The sequence below is a fragment of the Barbus barbus genome (assembly GCF_936440315.1).
Source record: "Barbus barbus genome assembly, chromosome: 47".
NCBI classification, from domain to species: domain Eukaryota; kingdom Metazoa; phylum Chordata; class Actinopteri; order Cypriniformes; family Cyprinidae; genus Barbus; species Barbus barbus.
This window is the reverse complement of record NC_136725.1, coordinates 4,966,076-4,989,257: the sequence shown is the minus strand read 5'-3', so window position 1 is coordinate 4,989,257 and position 23,182 is coordinate 4,966,076. Positions and strand designations below refer to the sequence as shown.

The following is a 23,182-nucleotide window of genomic DNA, read 5'->3' as shown; positions in this document are numbered from 1 at the left end:
CTGTCATCATAAATCAATTTAATGCATCCTTACTGAATAAAAGTATTAAGTTCTTAAAAACAAAACAAAAAACTTACTGAGCACAAACATTTGAACAGCAATGTAATAACTAGAATGTATTAATTTGGCATAAGCATTTCCTAGGTTGTCGCACACCTAAACGGTTGCTCTTTTGGCCAAGCCAAAATTATATTAACATTAATTTATATTCATGTCTTTTTAATATTCTGGTCTCCAGATACTACTAAAGTCTGTTGTTCAGTTTAAGTTCATGGTGTTTTTTTATGGTAAAAAAAAGTAGATTAACCTAATGATCCAGACAGACTTAAAGCTCCAGAAATAGCAATTTAACACATTAAAAATAATAATAAAATAAAAACACTTACATTGTCATCTGGGCGGAAGGGATTTCCACGTCCACCCACTCCTCCTGATATACTGAAACCCAGCTCAGGATTCTTCTCAATCTTCACATGGAGCTGAAGACAGACGCACGTGTCACACTACCCACAATGCTTCAGTTACACATCAGTCAACATGAAGTGGCTACAGCGGTGCCAAAATATATATCTACCTTAATTAACATTATCCAAATCTAGGTGATGTCAAAGAAATAATGTAATTTCAGAGGCTTTTTAATGATAGATCTCAAAAACAATTTATATAATAATTTATTTGAAATGAAACCAGGAACGAGTATTAAAGCAAACAGGGTTCAAACATGATGGTCCAGAAATGTGCGCACCTCCTGCTGCAGCGTCTCGTGTGGGACCCGTGGAGGGCCCGGGGGCTGCTGGGACACTTTGAGCATCAGATAGTCGATGAGCTGCTCTCGTGAGGGGTGCCGGGCCATCGGTGGCTGACCGCAGCTCATGGGAGATCTCACAGGAGGACACATCTGGCCGTTCATCAAAGGCACCTGACAGATAAAACCATCAAGACATGCACTTAGTATTTCTGCTCATTAAATCACCACACATCTGATGATGTCTCATAATTCCAGTGCCAACCAATCAGTCTCCTCAAAGAGAAAACAACTCCCAGGTTTTGGCACAGGCCTGTGGACTAAACAGAGGCTACTTTGAGAGATACAATAGCTGCAGATGTATGAGATTTCAGTGATGTGGAACTGTCCTCTTTAATGGAAGAGTCATGCATTTCACTGACAGCAAATAGAAATCAGTGAAGCTTTATTCAGTTTTAACTTCTGTGACATTTTTTTATCACTGAAATTGAGTTAGAGAGACATTAGTGGGCTTTTTCAATAAAAGCCAAAGGATGGTCCTTTGTCCTTTCTATGCATATGTCCTGCTACGACGTGATGCATTTTCCAGACACCAGGGGGCAGAAAGTTCCCAGTAAACAATTGACCATGAATCTGATCAGAGGAACAAGAAATCCAAGATATTGACTGAAGCATTATGGTTTTAGACCTTTAATTCTAATTAGTGCTTTATTTCTAATTAATCCACCTCACTTAAATGTTAGTTTTTTTCCAGAGAGACTAAGAGAGCAATGAAACAAATAGCATTTTTACAAGGTCTGAAAGTCATGCACCAAGTACAAACGGCACACAGCAAAACTAAATGGCACAAAACTGCAAAAATAAAATTGTATCAAGTGGTTAGTAAATTTATAACATGATCAACAAAATCAAGATGTATCTTTATGGTTTTATTACAGGTGCAGAGAGACAAAGACAGACAAAGATAATAATATGCAAAAAAATAAAAATAAAATATAAATACAAAAATACAAACTTATTTAAAAAGAAAGTATAAAGTAGTAGTATATTTTTATTTAATGCCATGTCAGCATCTTAGGCTATTTTCATGGCAAAAACAATTAAAGTATAACAAATACAATAAAAAAACAGCAAACAAACAAGTTTATTACACACGATTTTTTACATTAGCATATGATTAAAAATTCGAATTCTTTTTCTGGCAAAATTATACTAAACTCTTTAAGCGAGTTCACTTCTTAAAAGAGTTTTCTACATATATTAAAAGCAGGACAGTCCAATAAATTATGTTAGACAATGTATAAAGCTTAAGAAATATAGCCAGTTAAATTACAATTACATTTGCAATTACAAGATTTATAGATTCTTTCCTGTGTTTATAGCAGTCAGTGGTGAACACATTTTAATGTGCTAGAAAGCTCAGCTATCATTAGAACACGTCTGATGATTCTTTAAAGCAGTGCTTGTTAATTAGAGCTAATTAATCAATGCTAGAGTCAGGCTTCCCCACTGAGTCAGTATCTCAATCCGGTTCATTAGCGCAATATACCTCCGACAAGCTGGTATAGGATGTGTTCATAAGGATTTCATCAAGAGTTTAAATGTTATTCGTGAACATCACCACATAACGCATTCATTGTGTGTACATGTAGCAACACACTTAAAAACATCTGAATGTCATCGCATTCGATAAACCAAGTGACACTGATACAATTCTACGTTTTCAAATACAAAAAGCACTTACTTTTCTCAGAGTGTCGATATGGTAGCCCTGTTGTCCGTGAGGACTGAAGGCATCGTCCTGCAGGGAAACAGCACAAAATGTCTCAACAAGCTAAGGGTGTACCGTATTTGATGATGCTTATTTAGCCATTATGGGTTGTATTTTGATTACTTTTAACTACAGTGGACTACTACAGCATTAAAACATACAGCTACATTAGAATAAGATGAGATTAAAAACACTCTGGAGTGAAACCGAAGGTGAAACAATGAGCACATACATTGTCTAATAAAGACTCTGTCTGGAAACAGGCTGGACGTCACTTGTGATTGGGCCTGGGAACTGCAGCCATTTCCCATAAATGCAGAATTCCCAATATGTTTCATAAGCTTGTCAAGATTAATGTTCCAGTTCTTTGTCATTTCAACTAAGAGGAAGGTTTACTTTTAGTTCTCTAATCAGCTAGGTGAATCAGCCATTATGTTTACGGAGTCAATATTACAAAAAATGTTGTTATATTTCATAAAATATTTGCATACAATTTTCCATAACAGATTTCATGAGCCTTTCAGCTAAAAGCGCAGACTGTGCATTCATACACACAGACAGAATAAAAGAGTGTTTGTTTCCAGGACTTTAGTGTATATGGTTTAGTGGTTAGGAATGTTCTTAACCTCCTATTACTTAGACAACCCAAAGAGAAACAGCAATTGTGCAAACCAGCCGACATTGGATATAAACTGAGAAAGATGCATTTGGGGTGGGGGTCTTGAGCTCCAAAAGGGCCATTCTGTTCAATGCTTGCTGCTTAGAGACCATTTGTTGACTATTCAAGAGCCAGTTTTTGCAGAACTGTATGGAAAAGAGCAGCTTGGAGATTCTGCTAAACATCTTATTTTGTATTTAATGACAGAAAGTTAGTTGTATGGGTTTGGAACAACATAAGAATTACAAATCAGATCTCTCCCTTATCTGACCCATTTGTTTTCAGGTCAAGGTTTGTTTGTTTGAGTAGCATGTACTGTTTGTGTGCCTCCATGAACAGGGTTGGGAAACACCCAACATGTTCAGCTTGTACAGATATTGTTAAGTACAAATGCAACTCAGTTCGCTGGGAATACACAGATTAAACTGCAAGCAGACAGGATGACACTTTGGGAACTGAGAGAGACTCCACTGTGCCTCTGGGAGTTTGGGGAGGTGAGGTCTCAGTTGGGCGATACTCACGCTGGGCCCATGAGCTCCAATCTGCCATCCGTCTAGAGCGCTAAAGGCCAGAGAGCTCTGACTGCCAATGAGAGTGGCCAAAGACCGAGAGAGAGCGCTCTGAACACATGACAACACATGCACACAAACACACATGCATTTAATGATGACATATGTGAGCATGCAGTAACCATGAGTACACTTTGAAACATGCAAGGGTTAGAGGAGGTTAATGTGTTAATGTCCACATAAAAACATGCAGAAAATTACTGTGTAAGGAGCATTTTTATGAGGAGAGAAAATAAATAATACCATATACATGCAGTTAATGCTGGAGGTGAGGTCCAGAAACTAGATTGTGAGTGCCCATGCTAAACTTGCCACTATGATGCCAAGAGGTTGTGAGTGGTTGCCAGGTTGTTGCTCTGTGCTTGCTAAGGTGGTCTAACCCTGTGTCCGAATATGCCTACTTTTCTACTATACATTAGGCGAAAACAGTTAGTCAAAAGAGCAATATGTTCTGAATTCGCAGTATTTATAAAACAGTAGGCAAAAAGTACCAAGATGACCTATTACGTCCAGAAAAATCTTTTTTTTTTTTACAGTCATGAAGTCCTTTCCTTTTCAAATACAGTACCTACTCAGGCAGTATGTGATTTTGGCCACACTGAGTATTTTTTAGCACCCTACTATGTTGTTGCGTGCTAGCCCAAATTAAAAAAGCCCATCCTCAAATCTCAATGGGGTAGCCAAACACCCTGCTCCAACACACCTGCCTGTTTTTTTATGTAATCCTGAACACCTTGATTAGTTGGTTTAGATATGTTAAGGTTGAAGCTAAACTCTACCGCTGCACTTTGACATTCTGAACCCTAGATTTGGTTTGTGTCTTCGTCAGTGTAAGTCTAAACCAGGGGAGTCCAATCCTGCTCCTGGAGGGCCACCGTCCTGCAGAGTTTAGCTCCAACCAGCTCCAACACACTGCCTGGACGTTTTTAGCACTTGATTAGCTGTGTTTAATTAAGGCTGGAGCTAAACTCTGCAGGACAGTGGCCTCCAGGAACAGGTTTGGACTCCCCTGATCAAAGTTATATAATCCCACTAGACCACGGGTCTCCAAACTTGGTCCTGGAGGGCCGGTGTCCTGCAGAGTTTAGCTCCAACCTTAATTAAACGCACCTGCAATCATGGACTTACTAAGCATGCTAGAAACATCCAGGCAGGTGTGTTGAGGAAAGTTGGAGCTAAACTCTGCAGGACACCGGCCCTCCAGGACCAAGTTTGGAGACCCCTGCACTAAACCAGTAATGGACAACTTTGGTCTGGCAGAGTTTAGCTCTATCCCAAATAAAACATGCCTGCCTGTACATTTTCAAGCAATCCTGAAGACATGGGATACATTTTGCAGGTGTATATGATTAGGGATGAAGCTAAACTCAACAGACCAGAGTTGACCATTCCTGAGCCTGAAGGACTTTGCAAGTCCAATCGATTACAAAAGTAGTAGCACACCTTTCCTCAACAAACTGCATACTTGTATCATTCATGTCTAGAGCAGATAGTACAGTAATCTGATCGAATTTTGGCCATCGGACTTGATCAAATCTTGAAAATGGGTTGTTCAAAAGTAGAAAAAAAAAAAGGATTAGATCACAAAATCTTAGTTTTGATCTGGATTAAATCCTCAGTTTGTGTTTATATTTTAGTAAGATTGGGATACTTTTGATCCCCCAAAAAAATGGATTATCCTGATCCCAGCAGAAGGGGGGATTTCAGGAACAGAAATGTAATAAAACTTTAAAACTGGTCCAAAAAATGACCATACCTTCTCCATCTTCTTGGCTTCGATGTGTCTCATGACCTGATTCCTCCAGTCTGCTGGAACCCTGCCGCCTCTGCTGACTGGCCCGTCCAGCAACGAGTGCTCTGACTTCACCCTCATGCTGGGTCTCTCGTTGGGGCTGCCATGCTGGTAGTTGAAGTCGCTGACGGACATGGTCCTCTCCGGAAGCTCATGAGGTGGGGGCCGGGCACTCTGTGGCCGGGGAGCGTTGGGTCCGTCCATGCTGTACGTGCGGGCGGACAAGGGTCTGTGGAGCGCCTGGCTCATCTGCAGAGGCCCACGTCCTGCTGCATGAATGTCCCGGTAGGTCATGTACTCTCCTTCCATTCCTGGCATGCGACGTGGGTCTGGCATGCACATGGGGCTGCCAGAGGAACCGCTACCTTGTCTCTGCAAGGTGCCACGCTGGCCAACAGATGGCAGCATCCTTTCCTTGGCCCACATGTCTGGGGTCTTGGGTGGGCCACGCTGTTGGGGCTGGGGATATGGGGGGGCGTTGTTGCGGTTGGAGTAGTTGGTGTTGGCGAGGGAGTGCTGCGGTGGGAGGTAGGGCTGCTCGGGAGGCACGGGAGTACGTTGGCTCCACAAGTTGTCTTTGGGCACAGTGCTACTGGCGTACTGGATGTTGTACTGCGGAGGGGGGCCAGTGGGGTAGCGGGCGCTGCTAATCGGAGGTTGGGAGCTGGACAAGAGGTCAGAGGATGATGCAGAGGAACCAGGGTAGATCTGCAATGGCTGGTCGTTTAGCAAAGAGGCGGATTTGGAGCGGACGATACTCTGGCCTTGAGCGCCGCTTATAGATGTTCTGGTTGCACAAGCCACTTCGTAAGGGGGGCTTTCTCCCTCGATGGAGTATAGCTTCATTCCTCCGCCATCCATGTTGGCAATGCTCTGAGATTTCACTACTGGGGCCGGTGGACATTTCCTCTCTGGCGAGAGTTCCTCTGTGCTACGAGAAAGACTCATGTCGCTTAAAGCCGTTACACCTGTGGAGACGGTCCTCGTCGACTCATACCGCAAGGGAACTTGATCCGTTCGGCCATTAAAATTCTCCCCAGACTGGGTTTTCTGAATCCGATTGCCATTCTCAAGGTTCTCGAGTGACACCATGGCATTGTTGTTGCTTGACATGGACTCCTTGGCTGAGGGACTTTTGGTCCTTTCCAGATCCTCATACAACACCATGTTGTCAGGTGGGAATTTGGCCACGTTCATGTTGATCTGATCCCACTTACTGTACTGTTCTGCCACGCCGTTGTTTATGCCCTTTTCAATGAGGGCAAGCCTCTCCTCCATAGAGAGACTGTAGTCGGCCATCTGGTCTGACTTGCATTCATAGCTCTGCTGGTTCTTCAGGATGGTCTGTAGGGACATCTCAGAGCCATTACAGTTCTGGAGTAGAGGGGCCATCTGCTTCAGCTGGTTGAAGTTTTCATCCTCTTGTCTGAGTTTGAGGGAATAAAATCAAGTTTGAGCAAAATCAAGACTCCAGCTAAATCTTTCAGACATTAACTTTGTCAGCCATTTTTAATTTAGTCTTGGTCTTTTAAATTATTTTTAATCCTGTGTCAAATATACCTTTTAGTTATCATCATATTTAGTCAACCTTGTCCTGTTTTTTGTTTAGTCAAGTTTTAGTTGACTAAGGCCCGGTTTCACAGACAGGGCTTAGACTAAACCAGGATTAGGCCATATTTCAATTGGGACATTTAAGTAATTTTTATAAATGTGCTTAGGAAAAAACATTACTGGTGTGCATCTTGAGACAAACCAAAAGCACTGATATATTTTAAGATCAGTCACTGCAAGTTTCTTTCAGTTGAAACAGCTCAGACTTACATTTTAGTCTAGGATTAGCCTTAAGCCTTGTCTGTGAAACCAGGGGTAAATTTTAGTCTAGGTTTAGTCAATGAAAACTTTGATGAATGAAACTTCACATTTTTCTAGTGACATCTAGTGTACTGATTTATTATAGGTTATTTAATAGGGATGCTCAGATCGATCGGCCAGAGATCGGTATCGGCCGATATTCACATTTTAAGACTCGATCGGTACTCATACATTTGGCCGATCTCATGTACCGATCGCAATTTGATGACGTCAACGCGTGGCGACGTAGTATATGATGCATGGGGACACCGCCAGTGTGGAAATCCTATGACAGTTCAAGAAACAATGAAAAATTCGCTATATGTCGTGTATGTTTTGCATTATGATACTATGAATGTATGGTTAATTTTTAACAGCAGATTCAGTGACGTTAGAGCTAATCTGCGCATCACTGCACGCGTCTGTGGAGCGCAGGCTTTACGGCATGGGCACCGGAGCTGATCGCGGCCGCTCTAACCTTTATTAATAAAACAAAATATCTTCTTTGGCCACATATATATATACACATATTAGCCTACTCAATAGCATTAACAGAGGCTTTACTCCCTTTAAACTTTATCTGGAATGTCACCGTTTCTGTCACTGCAACTTCCCGATCAGGTGAACACACACACACACACACACACACAAATGAAATCGTCTGCCTAATGAAAAAATTTAGTTAATATTGCATAATTTATGATTTATTTTATCCACCGGCGACCCACCCGCAAATAATCACAATGCATTTTTTTATTACCCGACCCGCTTATTATCCGCAGCGCCCGTGGATAACCGTGAAACTACTCCGTTTTGTTCATTCAGTAGCTTAAATGTTTAAATATTTATTTTTTCCTCTTCAGTCTTATATTGGACAGCATTAAACCTTATGAGTTACATCAGACTTCGCCATATTGAAGTTTAAATGTTTCTATTTGTTTTGTCCTCTCTCTAACATTGGATAATCAAAACGTTCTCATCTTGAGCAGAAAAGAATAAGTTTCAAAGTTTAAATTCCAGCCATCTAACAACAATTATTTATATATGTGTGTGTGTGTGTGTATATATTGCTAAATGTAGATCAGAAACATCTTGTTACATCTGGTTTGAGTCATAAGTTATAGATAGATAAATAGTAAGAAAAATAACTGTATTTGCAGCATTGTTTTTTTTCTGCTGTATTTTAGTGAAAGTAATCTATAATTTTGCCTCTCACCGCGTTTCTGTTGTTGTTAAAATAACCACGGCAGCTCTTGAACTTGGCACCGGCGCGCATCCGGAGAGAGAAAGCGCACGGAGCTGAAAGAGTTTTAATAAAGCGTGTAGCTTTAGATAAAAATAAGAGGATATAGCACTGAAAGATATTTACCATAAACGACCTGGAGCGCGTGTAATGTGATCCGCTCCGCTGTTTTGATGCGCTCACTTAAAATGGTGCTGCTGTTACGGCTCGGAGTCCGGATGGATGCCGGGGTGCGGATGCACTTATAGAAGTATTTAAGGATAAAAAACTCGAGTTGCTTTTAAAATATTCACAAGTCCTTTTCCTCGAATCGAATAAAGTCTGGAGTCATTTCAGGTCAAGTCTGAAGGCTATAAAAATGCGACCCATCTCTGTTTTTTTTTTGCATCAGACATTTTGTTTGCATTTATTTTGGTCTTATATTAAGTATCCCTTATATACATAATGTTATGCATAAACACCATTTTAAAGGAATATTTAAATGTTCACTGTATAAGGAATAATTTTTATGATTATTTATATAATATTATTACATATGTTATATAATGCTTGAAGCATCAGAATCGGCATCGGTATCGGCCGATCACCATGACAAGAAATCGGTACTCTGTATCGGCTGCAAAAATCCTGATCGGAGCATCCCTATTATTTAATATAAAAATTAATATCAAAGACTTGCATTATGCACTCTGTCTACATTATGAAAACTGGTAAAAACAAACTAAATGTATTATATTCCTAATAGCAATGTTTCTCTATTAAAACAACAGCAGTTGAGTAAGTGCATTTATTCAGCAACCACAATCGCAAACAAAATAGTCGAGATCTCATGACAGAGCACAGACTGGCTGAATGACACTTTCATTTAAGCCGAACATCTCACATGGAGAGTGCAAAACTCCAGCTTACTTGTTTGTCTGTGTTTCCAGATCATCGTCAGCGCTTCCGTAATGAAGATTGAGCGCGTGTGCATGGTTGTCAGACTGCAAAAATTCAGCTTAACACTGGGCAGAAATTGTGTCCCTTTAACAGAGAAGCTCTAATTTGGGGATTTGAACTCATGATATCTGGCACGTGCACAGCAGTCCGCAATAATATTTTGTCTCCTTTTTTTCAATGAATATAAAGAGTTATGTATGTAGTTTTTATTTTTTTAAGGACATTTTAGTCTTGTCTTTTATCATCAATGATATTGCATGTTAATATAGTCGCAGTTATCATTTATTGACCTTGTCGTCTCATCATCGTCTTGTTTTAGTCATGAGGAAAAAGCTAGTCAACAAATATTTTCGTCATAGTTTTCATTAACAAAATAACTCTAGACTTTTGTTACTATGTGGTAATGTAAGTGCTTTTGTAGAAGCCGCTACATTGCATTTGAGTTTTTTCCATAGAGAAACATTTAGTTAAACACTCCTGTTCATTACTACATTTTTGTGTATTCTGTGTGTTTGTACCTATTCTTGGGGACCAGAGGCATCTTTGACTCTCTCTCTGGGGTGCAGAGGGAGTTGTCCTGACTGCTGTCTGTGGTCAAGGACACTGAATCAGACATGCGTGATGGTGAAGAGCAGTTGCTGTTGTTCTGGTTACTGTTGGCCACCGTCTCATCCAGCAAAGAGTCTGCATCCTTCCCATCATCTACAACACCAGACAGGAAAAACATCACTTGCATTTGTGTTTTAGTTTCAACAGTGCTATTACACGTTTTCTATTACACTATTCTGAGAAACAATTACCCATGTTAATGAGAGAATTATTAATTGATATTAAGCAAAGTGAGAGAATAAGGCAGATATCACTTTACCTTTTTTGTCTTTGCTGAGGGCCACTACTTTGGGCTGATTAATGGAAATTTCAATGAGTGGAGGTCTCATCTCGGCTATCCTCATTTCCTCCTCCTCAGATGACAGCTCCTCTGAGTCCTGACCACACAACCATATCACATCAAAAGCTTAAATTTAATTTGTACAATTTTCCTCCTGCTTCTATAGTGGTAAACTGAACTCATTTTCATATTCATTTGTTTAAATGATGTACCCTATAATTATACAGCATGTCTTAACATCATTAAATCACACATAATACAATATGAGCAAATGTGTCCTGACAAGAACTTCACATCCACTCACAGTAAGAGAATAATATGTGACAGTGGCTAATTTAATTTATTGCATCCAATTTTCAGCAAGAGTCAGAAAAAATGTACATAGTATACTGTGTCAAATGAGTGTAATCCAGTGGCTACAGTACAAGTGAAGACTTAATTCTGTATTCTTCTGAAGCTATATGTATAATTGTGGTTAAGTTTTTTACACTGCTTTTACTTTTAATGTGCTTTTTTGTCATTTTGGAGACTGGTCCACATTCATCATCTTATAGGTTTGAAACTACACTAGAATGAGTCAATTATTTTTTTTATTAATTAATTTGATTCAAAAACCATATTCATAGCATTTAAAGGGGTCATATGATGTTGCTAAAAAGAACATTATTTGGTGTATTTGGTGTAATGCAATGTGTTTATGTGGTTTAAAGTAAAAAAAAAAAAACATTATTTTCCACATACTGTACATTATTGTTGTTCCTCTAAGCCCCACCTTTCAGAAACGCGTAGATTTTTACAAAGCTCATCGTTCTGAGAAGCGAGGCGTGCTCTGATTGGCCAGCTATCCAGTGCGTTGTAATTGGCCGAACACCTCAAGCGTGAGACGGAAATGTTACGCCCCTCACCGCTTTGTGATGGCGTTTCACGACTTGCTATTGCTCCTATAACAGCTTATTTTTATCAGTTCTTTCGCCTTTGGGTCGTTATATTTCTCACAGATTTCTGCTCGTTCTAAATCAGATACAGATAAGTAGCACAGTAAAGATTACATATGAATGAACGCAATAGTGAGAGCGTGTGTGAATTAATTCTACCTGGCAGCGTCTCTCTACTAGCAGTGAAGCTGTGGGATTTAGTTATTAAGAAATATATGCTTGAACTTTTCAGTTTCTAAGCTATTTTATTGAGAAATAAAACAGTGTTGACAATACATTTCCGCGCTGAATGATTCTGTGCGTGCGATCTGCGTGTGATGTATTGCACGCGCTACTGTCTGAAGCCTGTGTGTGCGTTACAGCGCATTAGATTAGAACGGCGATTAATTTACCTGTACAATAAGATGTTTAAAACGTGCATTCTCCAATTTCGAGCATCCAGTAATATAATCACACGTCTTGTGGAGCTCTTTCAGAGTATGACTTAATTTGTAATTTTAACCGTTTAGAAACGGAGCGTAAATGTGGATTTCTTATACTGTTGCACCCTCTATAGGACCAGCGACTAGTCGATGTCAAGCCAAAAGCATCATGGCAGAGCACCGAAGTCGACTAGTCGGTGCAACCCCTATTACAAACGAGACATTTGTTACATCCAGTGGGGACATAATTACTGATTATAATGACTTATACTGTCTTTTTACATGTCGCGTTGCATCACGCTGTGTAAACATTACAATGTCTGCATTTGTGATCGGAGAAGCGACAAACAAGCAGCACTACTCTACACAGCTCAAAACTTGCGTTGGAATCGTAAGTACTGTATTGTACTTACAGGCTGTGAGTCAGAAGCGCCAGACTGTCCTTGCAAAGTTGGAATTGCCCCACTTTATAAAATCAGCCTTTGTGCAAGCCAACATTGTAGCGTCCAAGTTCAGGAAATAGTCCTCAGTAAAATGTGCTGCACACACTCAAATATTTGTGTTGTACTGCTCTGGAACAGTGTTGTAAATACAACTTAACCACTGATTTCTAATTGTTCTCTTTTGGAAGCCCAAACAAAGTACTTTCACGTATACATTTGGGCGGTGTTATGCAAATCTCCCCACATCGTAACGTAGAGATGTGGGGGCGTGTTTAAATGGGACGTTTTAGGGGGGCGTGGCAGAGTCAACTTTTATAAAGATTATCTCTTTGGTTTTGAGACTTTAGTCTTTGCAACTTCAGGGATCTTATCTATGATAGGGTTGCAAAAAGTTGGAAAATTTCCAGTAAATTTCGGAAACTTTCCAGGATTTTTCGGAATCTTCCTGGGATTTTTGGAAAGTTTCTGGAAATTTTCCACCCCTTTGCAACACTAATCTATGCACAAAATTTTCCACCCCTTTGCACCACTAATCTATGCACAAACAGCTTGTAACACTCCAAAGAAAGGAAAACTTGAAATCGCATCATATGACCCCTTTAATATTGACACTTTGATGCCTTACCTCAAGCGTATCATCATGGTTCACCATAGTTCTCATGTTGTCAGAGGTCTTGAGGGGGATCCTTTCAGTGCTTCGGTTGTCTAATGAATCTATTGGCTCGTAATTTTGATGACTGTTGGCAACAGCTTTGCCATTAGTGCAGGGACTTTCAATCACCTGACCCAAGAAATTCAGGGTTATTCCAAAATCTGAGCAAGGATTCACTTCTTTACATAATCAACAGATCAATATAATAATTATTTAAAAATCCAACCTTCACACCAACGTCCTGCACTCCGATATGGTTCCTCTCGCTGCCCCTGGTCTCTTTTCCCGCCCCGTCCCCGGACTCATCCTCTTTGAGTCTGTGAGCCACAGACTGAGCCGTTTTCACCATGTTCTTCAGTTCATCAGGATACGGTGTGGGGTATCGCTTCAGATTGCCCTCCTGTAAATACAAAGACACAGTTGACTTACTACAGGAATTTAATACAGAGAAGTTAATAGGACCTGTAATAAATAATAAAAGATAAAGATTAAAGATAAATCTGATTTATTATTACATTTATATTTATATTACATGAAAACATGGTGTTTTTTACATGAAACATATTAGGCATTTTAACTAATTTATTTAAAACTCCAAATTCTCTTCAAAAATTCTAAAATAAAACAATGTATTTATAAATAATATGAATAAAATGGATAATAATATTATAAATATGAATATGAATGAATGAATGAATAGACAGACAGACAGATAGATAAATAATAAAAACTTAATTCCTGGGCAGATTATGTAGCAAATTTGCAGTGACATCAGTGCCAGTGGAAATACAGGCCAGTTTTTAGAGAGGGTCGCTGAACCCCTGGCCAAACACCAATACAGTTTCATTTCAAAAGGTGTTGGCGAGCTTTTTACAACACCCACAACAAGGAGGGCTGGTCTCGAAGGGCCAGACAGGGCCACACTGGCGCTCTGAGAGCCGATAGTGATGCTCTGTCAGACAGCTTGGGAGCCTGCATGTGTTCCTGGCTCAGCAGACAAGCCAGACAGCCATATTGAGTCATCAGGGGTGCAAGACAGGACGTGAGAGGGAGGGAACGAGATACCGAGTATGTAATATCAGCGAGATCAGGGGTGGAAGGAAGAAATAAGGTTGACGTTGTACGCTCGAGGCTCCTGAGACAGTGAAGGCTTCCATTTCACTTTCTGACAGGAGTCAAGTCAGGGTTCGCGTTTTAATGAGATTTCCACTGCAATGCAGTGAAGCGCAGGCTATGACATGCTGACAAACCAGGTGAGGCTGTTCCACTGAAACGGCTTTCCCTCAAGCAGCCAAGAAATCGAGAAATAATTTCCCCGCAAAAATGACAATTCTGTCATCATTTACTAACTCTCATGTTGCTTCAAACCTGTATGAATGATTTCCTTCTGTGGAGCACGAGGAGAAATTCTGAACTCTGCCGGTCACTCTTTGTCATACAGTTATAATGATTGAAAGTGAAGCTTTTAAAAAGCACCACAGGACTATCATAAATGTGGTCCATGTGACAAGTGCATTACATTTCTCAAGTCTTTTCAAAGGCATACAAAGCTTTATGTGATGAACACACAGAAATTTAAGCTGTTATTTACAGAAAATCCTGACATCCACTTTAGTTCCCCTTGACGAATGAATAGTGTTGCTAGATTTGTAAATGAAACACGAGTATGAATAAATTCTTCTCAGTGATTCAGTTGATCCAGTTCACAAAAATGTCCTGAATCAGTGTCATTTTAGTATTATTTATACACTGTTAAGAGTATTTATTAATAATAAATAAATAAATATATATATATATATATATATATATATATATATATATATATATATGTGTGTGTGTGTGTGTGTGTGTGTGTGTGTGTGTGTGTGTGTGTATATGGCTTGATTCTAGCCTCTCCTTCAGGTCTCATATTGAATCTATAGTGAGAAGAGTAAACTATAATTTAAAACTATTATATCGTTCAATTAATTGTTTCTCACTACCGATTAGATTAAGACTTGTAACTCAGCTATTATTTCCCATTATTGATTATGCTGATTTTGTTTATATGAGTACAACAGAATCATGCCTGAAACCCTTAAATGTTGTTTATAACAGTCTCTGTCGATTTGTGTTGAGATGTCCGTTTCTAACTCATCATTGTCATATGTATCAACAATTGAATCTTTTATCACCTAAGGCCAGACGACAGTTACATTGGTTTCAGTTTGTTTATAAATGTATCTTTTTTAATTATCCTTTTTATTTGAAGCAATATTTAGTCCCATATAGATCAACTTATGGCCTGAGACACCTTGATCATCTATTTTTTTCTGTCCCAAATACTTTAAAAGAAGTTGGAAGACGTGCCTTTAAATTTAAAGCTCCCTCTGATTGGAACAGTTTACCTTGTTCCTTAAGGTCCATCTCTTCTTTTTCACTTTTTAAGTCAGCCCTGTTAACTCATTTACAATCCTGTGATCAATGCAAATGTTTCTCTATATGATTTTTTTTTTTTTTTTTTTTTCTTCTTCCAAATAAGGTTCTCTCCTGTAATACTTTGAAAGTATTTTATATTGTTTATATGAATATGTTTTGGATAGAGGAGGGACTGGTTGGTTGAATGTGTTGAAGAGCTTTATGTGCGAGTTTGTAATTGTGTGTAATTGTTTGATGTTATTTTAGGACCCCCTCGAAAATGAGATGTTTCATCTCAAGGGGTTATCCTTAATAAAATGAAAATGAAATATATAGTAGTATATACACATGTATGTGTATGAAGTAAATTCATAATATAATTAGCTTTCAATTTCATTTCTTGAACTTAATTTCAGTTAGTTGCAACTGAAATGTCAACATTTCTAATTTTCATTTAAGCTTTAAATTTTTCATATAATATATTGAATTTTATTTCAGCTTAATTTCAATAAGCAAAATCAATTTAATAGTTTATTTTAGCATCAATTCAAAGCTCATTAATAATAACTGCATGAAAAAGAGGAGCCAGCATAGTCACAAAATATCTCCTTTTGTGTTTCAAAGAACAATGAAAGTCATAAGGATTTGAAATCAAATGAGGGCGAGTAAATAATGACAGAAATGTTTTATAGTGTTTAACTTGCTGTATGTCATTTGCAATGAAAAAAACAGCATATCTAACATGCTAAACCTGTACCAATCAACTAACTGCAAGGACATTTTGATAATTATTTGCTTTTTTTGTTGGCAAGATGTGCAAGTTAGCTCCATCCGCAATGAAATCACACTGCTCCAAAATCATACTCAGTATGTAAAAAAATAAATAAAAAAATGAAGGTGTGCAATGCCTGGTTAGGAAAGAACAAAACAACAAGGGGGTGAGATGGGTGATATGATGGCGCAGGACATGCACAAAGGGAAAGAGAAAATCGAGAGTGCACCCTGGACAGAAGCGGACAGTGGGAACTGACCCGCGGGGGCGTTTCTCTCTCATCCTTGTCCTCATCACACTCGAACGCCACTTGTGCCCGCTGCTTGCGCTGCTCCTCCCATAGAGACGGGTTAAAGCTCTCGCTGTCTGAGTTGGGCAAATCTGTGAGAGAGAGAAGCCAGGAAACCATTACCAAACAATCAAAACAACAGCACTGCCATCGCTGGGTGATGGATGATGGGCTCAAGGACCTCAGAGCAAATCCTGTGTGGAGTTTGTTTTGATTCATTTCTGTGATTCAGTTTGATCAAATCATTAAAACACTAATGCAGTCTCTCTCAACTGCGTGGATTAACAAACAGTAAAAACTTGAATTAAACTGCATTTTTTTGCTGCAGCTTGATCTCGGTGGGCAGCACAGACTTCACATCAATTCTTATTTGTATTGAGTGCCCATTTAGCAAGACGTCTGGGTTCAGGAGAGTGCTTTGTCATGTAGGCGCGCAGACTTCAGACCATTTCTAAAGCTCAATCATGCTAACAAACTGAAGCGGACTCCAGAGAGCCGCAGAGCCGGTGCGTTTGCCTTCTGAAGAGTTTAGAGTGGGGTTGCTAGGAAACAGGTTAAGACTTATTAATCTCTTCCCCCTCTGGAATCCAGCAAGCCGCCCATTTGTAATTTGCACAGCGAAACTCCCAGCAACACTGGCAGACTCGAGCCTCACCGAGAGAAAACAGTGACATGAGCGAGCTCTGGCTGCAGGTAGACATTTGACACTGTTAGGATTTTTAAATAAGTTTGAATTTCTATAAAACTATATATTTTACACAGAGGTGCACTGATTTGAGTGATACACCAATATATTAACTGGTCAGTATTTAGCCATTTTGAAATTATTAGATTAGATGACTGCTGAGGCTGCATTTAAATCATCACAATTACTGTAAAAATCTAAATGAAAAATTGGAAATTCTACTCTGAAACGTTTAAACTTTGCTTCTTGTTTCAATGTCAGTGCTTACCATTGCCGTAACACTTTACACTATGGTCCCATTAGTTTACATTAGTTAATGCAAATACATTTTTAGTTAATGCTTGGTCAGGTCCATTATATAATACTGACAAATACAACTTTTGATTAGAATTAGATTAATAAATGATTTAGAAGTATTTTTCATTGTTAGTTCATCTTATCTAGTGTAGTTAACTAAAGTTAACAAATTAAACCTTATTGTAAAGTGTTACCACAATTGCAAAATGGTTCAAAATTTTTTGTTGTTTTATTTTGACAGCAGCAAAATTCTACATTACATTCACTTGCAAAATGCCAAATGAGTTGATTTCACAGCTTGAAGCTCTACAAAATTTAATTAATAAACACACACACATACTAGTGCTGTCAAACAATTAATCACATCCAAAAAACGTTTTTATTTACTTAATATATGTGTGTAATGTGTCTCACACAGAGTATATATTTTGAAAATATTTACATGTATATATTTATATTATATATAAATATTAAATATATAAATGTAACATTTTTCTTAAATATATACATGCATGTGTGTGTATTTATATATACATAATGAATATACACAGTACACACATATACTATTTAATCAAAAACTTTTATTTTGGATGCGATTGACAGCACTAATATATGCAAATATTAATTTTTTTTTATTTAAGTTTGAGAAAGACAATAGAAGTGCATATTTGGTGCATTTATTAAAAAAATAATAAATAAAATAAAATAAATAAAATTCAGCCAGAACATCTTATTAGCTATAATTAAAATGTCAATAATAATAATAAATAAATACACATTTTATTATGTAATCTAATAAATATTTATTGTGTCAAAAAGCAAAAATAAATATTTTTTAAAAATACTGACTGCAATATCCGTTTTATATTGAATATATAAAATACATTTTAAAATTTAGGGTCAGTAAGATTTTTTTTTTCATTAGAATGATTTCTAAAGCATCACGTGACAATGAAGACTGGAGGAATGATGCTGAAAATTCAGCTTTGCATCACAGCAATAAATTACATTTTAAAATATATTCAAATAGAAAACAGTTAATTTAAATTGTAATAATATTAAATTCTATCTATCTATCTATCTATCTATCTATCTATCTATCTATCTATCTATCTATCTATCTATCTATCTATCTATCTATCTATCTCTTGACTTAATGCAACTATATCTTGACTTAACGATTCCAAAAAAAGGCATATATTCAAACAGGGAAGCTCTAGTGACAGGAGGGTGCGACAGCTGCAGGTTCTGCATGACTAGATACTCACAGTCCTCAGTTCTGGTCTGTTGAGGGAACATGTAGTTGGTGAGTACAGTCTTGTGCATCTCCAGATCCTCCTCTTTCTGCAGGGGAATGAGGGGCTTCGACTGGAGAAAGACAAAAAATAAAACACAGGATCAGTGATTTGTAAACTTCCATTAGATGCCTTGAGTATGACATTTCCCATCTCACACACACAGCATGAGGACTCTGCTGGTCTGGACCGCTCTCATTACAGATTCAGGCCATGCGGCTCTGGCTTTAAACTCGTCTCATCTTTAATCAAATGCAGCTTTATAAAACCACACATTACAATCAATAAAGAACAGCGAGCCACCTTCATCTTGCAGTGCAATCTTCATCAGCTGTCGATATTCCAGCAGAGAAACCTTTGCAGAGATTTTGGCAGTCCCTTACCATATGGCTCACGCTGATTAGATGCGCTACCAGTGTTTTATTATTTCATAGCGGCGCTGTTCTCATGCATTCAGCTGAATTAGCCTCAGTTATTGCTTCCTTGAGAGCAAATACCACGACAATGCAGATTTGACCGCAATCTGGCCCAGAGCTTGCGAGCATTAAAGCCATTCAGGTTTGTAATTAAAAGAGAATGAGGGAATTTTTAGGGTGAACTATTCCTTTAATTAATATAATATCTTAAGATAAACTCTGTGCTGTGCTGAACCTCAGAGGTGGGCTGAAGGCACATGTGGGAGTGGAGGTGATTGTTATATTCAATAAGCATTAGTCAAAGGCTCGATGGCCACTTGCGACAATCGCTCATGCTTTCAATTACAGATCACCCACACACGCTCTGATGGGAACATCAAATCACTCTGCCAACAGCACAGACCCCGCTAAAGGACAAGCTTTCCAAGTGTATTTCTGGGAAGCGACTGTGTATGAGATTATTGTGATGCTGTGAAATATGAAAATTTATTGCGCGGATCTCAGAAATGAAATATTTATTTATACACACGGCTAAAATATAATTGACAGCTTTCCCAGGCAACCAATTTCTTTCATAGCTGCTAGTTTCAAGTCTTATAGCACTTTCTTCCTCACATTCTGATTAATGAATTTCTTTTCCAGTTGTTTTTGATTACTAAATCGTTTAATCCATTACATAATATATTAACAAATTTTGTTTTTTACTGAAAGGTCTCAGCAGTACAACACAATATATAAAAAGATATTATATATATTTTTATATTCATTCTGAGATATTAATGGTATTTATGCTGTAATTATGACAAAGATTGATTTATTTTTTAATTAACAGATAGTGGGTGCATTGATATATTAATTAATCACAATTCATTTTGTGATTCCAAAGCATTTCAGTTAGATCTAATTTTATTTTAGATTTAAGATTTTTAAGATTTAAAATATAGTCATGCAGAATAAGACATTAATATGCGCTTCATGAGTACTTATAAACAGCCTGTATGCTAGTAATATGCATGGTAATAAGCAACTAGTTAATACAGAGAATTGATCCCTAAAGTGTTACCTATGTTATATTATAACTATAACAGAAAATTTCACAACTTTGTTAGATTTTACCAATTTCAAATGACTTGTTCACACCTTTAAATAACTATTTTACATCTCCAGCTTGTCGCTGAGCGTGGGAACCCTGTTCCACACAATAAAATATCCATTTATTTACTTATTTAGAAAGTAGCCAAGTAGTTGTGTAATAAGCAAGATCATTTCCATTCAGTTGGTCATTAGCGCAAAAAAAAACAGTCTTGATCATTCTGCTGGTGTTTATTTCACACTAATGACTGTATATTATGCCTTGTGTATCTGAACTTTGCCCACCTGGTTTTCAGACAGCCACATCGCAGTCATCTGGTTGAGTTTAGTGAAGCTGTACGGAAGGTTCTTCAACCTGCACAAAAAGACAAGAGCAGAAACCAGATTACTGTACGACGCATAAGAAATAAGTGAGGATGACCGTATGCTGAAATAAAATAAAAGGGACATAATCCAATAAAAGAACAGTAAATAGAGAAAGAGTCTGGTATAATGTGCATCAAGGCTGATAAATACAGCAGAAAATAGAGCTATATTTTCCAGCCTGTTGAATCCCAGCCAAATGTGCTAAGTGGTTCTCTGGAAAAAAAGTCAATGGCTCTCACAGCCACCAGCTGCATGGCCAGGTTGGAAACACTTGTCACTGAAAGATTTCGTACATGAAGAGTGTCAACTGTTGGGTCAAAACAATGTGCTAATTTGATTTAATAATACGACTTGAAAAATGCAGTCATTTTGGATAAAAGTTAAATGATTCGTAGAAATCAGCAGGTAATGTTTTAGCATATGCTGCAGTTTGTTGTGTACGTGCGTATGATATGATGTTTGGACGTACTTGTTGTCGCTGAGATTGATGACCTTGAGTTTCTGCATGTCGCCCATCTCCTCCGGCAGAGTCTCCAGCTTGTTTGAGTGCAGGAAGAGAACGGTGACGTTCTTCAAACTGCCCATCTGTCAGATGCACAAACGTACACATGAAGGGTCAACTGAGATGCACAGCCTCAAGGAGGACACTTTGATCAGACTGCAGGATCGATTCGGTCAAGACTGAACCATTTTGTAGGAGTCGTTTTGACAGCAGCAGTGAGAATTTGTTTTTGTTTTTCATCTGGTTAATTTCAATGAAACAATTCAATATCTAATTAAATATTTTGCCTCCAGAAAGATCTGTGGAGCATTTCACATGATTTTTAATAGCAAAATAAATACTTCTCCATTAAAAATGTTGAATCATGTTCTTGACGAATCAGTCTGACTAAATCATTAATAAAAATCTATTAAGAACAATCTGTTTTGTGAATTAGACTGACAAAAACAAATTAGAAAGCTACTGCAACAAATTGCACAGGTGCCAAAGTAATGACTACGTTATAGCTATTAAAATCAAACTTAAATCCCATCCTGAACTATTATCAACACAATATTGTTTTACTTTGAAAAATGAGATATTATGGAAGTTAAACAGCATTTGATGTTGCCTTAAATGCATGGTGCCAGGACCGGACTGACCTCTGGAGGCATCTGTGTGAGCAGGTTGTGGTCTGCAGCAAACGTACGCAGGTTCCCACATTGGCCGACGGTGGACGGCAGCGCCTCGATCTCATTGAAGCTGCAGTCGAGCTCATCCAGAGTCGTGAGTCTACAGAAGAAAAGACATGCATGTGAAATGCGAAGCTGTTAACAGTTATTCAAACTCAACAGCTCCCTACTGATGCAATATATAAATGTGTTTTATAAGAAATCATGCCCTACTGGCCTCTATTCAGATGGGTCTGCGATCAACAACCTTGATTCTGTGTTTATTAACATTGTGTTTTTCTAGTATGACTAACATGCCGGTGTGCTGAATAAATCATAAAACCAATGAAAAGACCAAGGCTGAATAAGCCATTTTTGAATCAGATTTTCATTTCTATGAAACAAACGGTTGCGCAACTGTTTATAAAGTTTTGCAAACACTGCAAGGAGTAACTAACAAAAAGTGGACGGCATTAAACCAGTGGACCTCAATCTTGGTCCTGAAGTAGCCCTGAAAACTAAGCGAGAGGCTAAGATTCATGGTGAAGGCAATTAAACCAGCTGTCTGTGTTCACTAGAGTGCTTATTCTGTCCTCCACCAAAATAAATCTTTTTTTATCCCCAATATATAAATTGTTGACGGAATTGGTTGACTGAGTAAACACTTTTTTTATGCCAAATGTTTGAGAGAGAGAGAGAGAGAGAGAGAGAGATCAGGAGACGATGCAGAGGAAGAGACACTGATCACTGCTAAACTGAAAACAACACCTACATCCAACGGATTATGACTTAATGACGTTAATCAATCATGTTACACGTCATATTTCAGAGATTAGTAATTATCCAAAATTAATTTAATGCCAGTTTCAGAATCTAAATGTCACAAAAAGCTCATGTGAAATCAAATGTCTTTTATAATTTATAACATAAAACGTCCCCAGTACAAAACAACTAACAAAAATAAAAACATGAAAAAAGCAAAAACACAAACCAAAAAAAGAACAAAAAACATGAAACAAACAGAATACTAAACAAACAAAAACAAGAAATCAAACAAAAAACAAAAACAAGAAACAACAACCAAAAACCCCCACATGGACAGAAGTTTGGCCCACCAAAGAATGGGGAGGCATGCTTCCAAAACACACACATAAAAAATATAGATATATATTCAAACAGTCACTATACAGTGAAATACTTCAGTCATATCAGTGTGATGGGAAAAGACACTGGTACTAATGAAAAATGAATCATGCTTAATCAGTGTGCTTTACAGTCCAGGCTGGGATTAAAACAGAATCCTCACAATCACATTTTCATAATCCCTCTTGGCATATTTTCTTAACCCCGGACTAGGAAACCTAATCTGACATAAGGGATAACCGGCATGTTTGGAAACAAGCTCAAAGTAAGAGGTGGCGGGAATGAGGTACAACGGTTGGCTTCTTATTTGATGGATAACACAGTCTGTTTCTTTCCTTCTCTCTCTCACACACACAAAGCAAAGCGATC

At 38.1% G+C, this 23,182-nt stretch overlaps 1 protein-coding gene across 3 annotated transcripts in view; it reads right to left on the bottom strand.

Moving 5' to 3' along the window:
• Positions 1-23,182, bottom strand: part of LOC306866157 (erbin-like) — a 92,104-nt gene that overhangs the window by 2,490 nt on the left and 66,432 nt on the right. Inside the window, exons 11-24 of one of the 3 annotated variants that reach the window (XM_079411220.1) lie at positions 21,662-21,791; positions 20,988-21,103; positions 20,438-20,507; positions 18,618-18,717; positions 16,308-16,459; positions 13,136-13,309; positions 12,883-13,038; positions 10,437-10,554; positions 10,087-10,270; positions 5,500-6,961; positions 3,696-3,794; positions 2,490-2,546; positions 746-919; positions 387-479 (exon numbers count right to left, since the gene is read on the bottom strand). In XM_079411220.1, the coding sequence (XP_079267346.1) occupies positions 387-479; positions 746-919; positions 2,490-2,546; positions 3,696-3,794; positions 5,500-6,961; positions 10,087-10,270; positions 10,437-10,554; positions 12,883-13,038; positions 13,136-13,309; positions 16,308-16,459; positions 18,618-18,717; positions 20,438-20,507; positions 20,988-21,103; positions 21,662-21,791 (3,085 nt within the window). The remainder of the gene's footprint in view (positions 1-386; positions 480-745; positions 920-2,489; positions 2,547-3,695; positions 3,795-5,499; positions 6,962-10,086; positions 10,271-10,436; positions 10,555-12,882; positions 13,039-13,135; positions 13,310-16,307; positions 16,460-18,617; positions 18,718-20,437; positions 20,508-20,987; positions 21,104-21,661; positions 21,792-23,182) is intronic. The other 2 variants (XM_079411218.1, XM_079411219.1) reach the window with 2 other exon arrangements.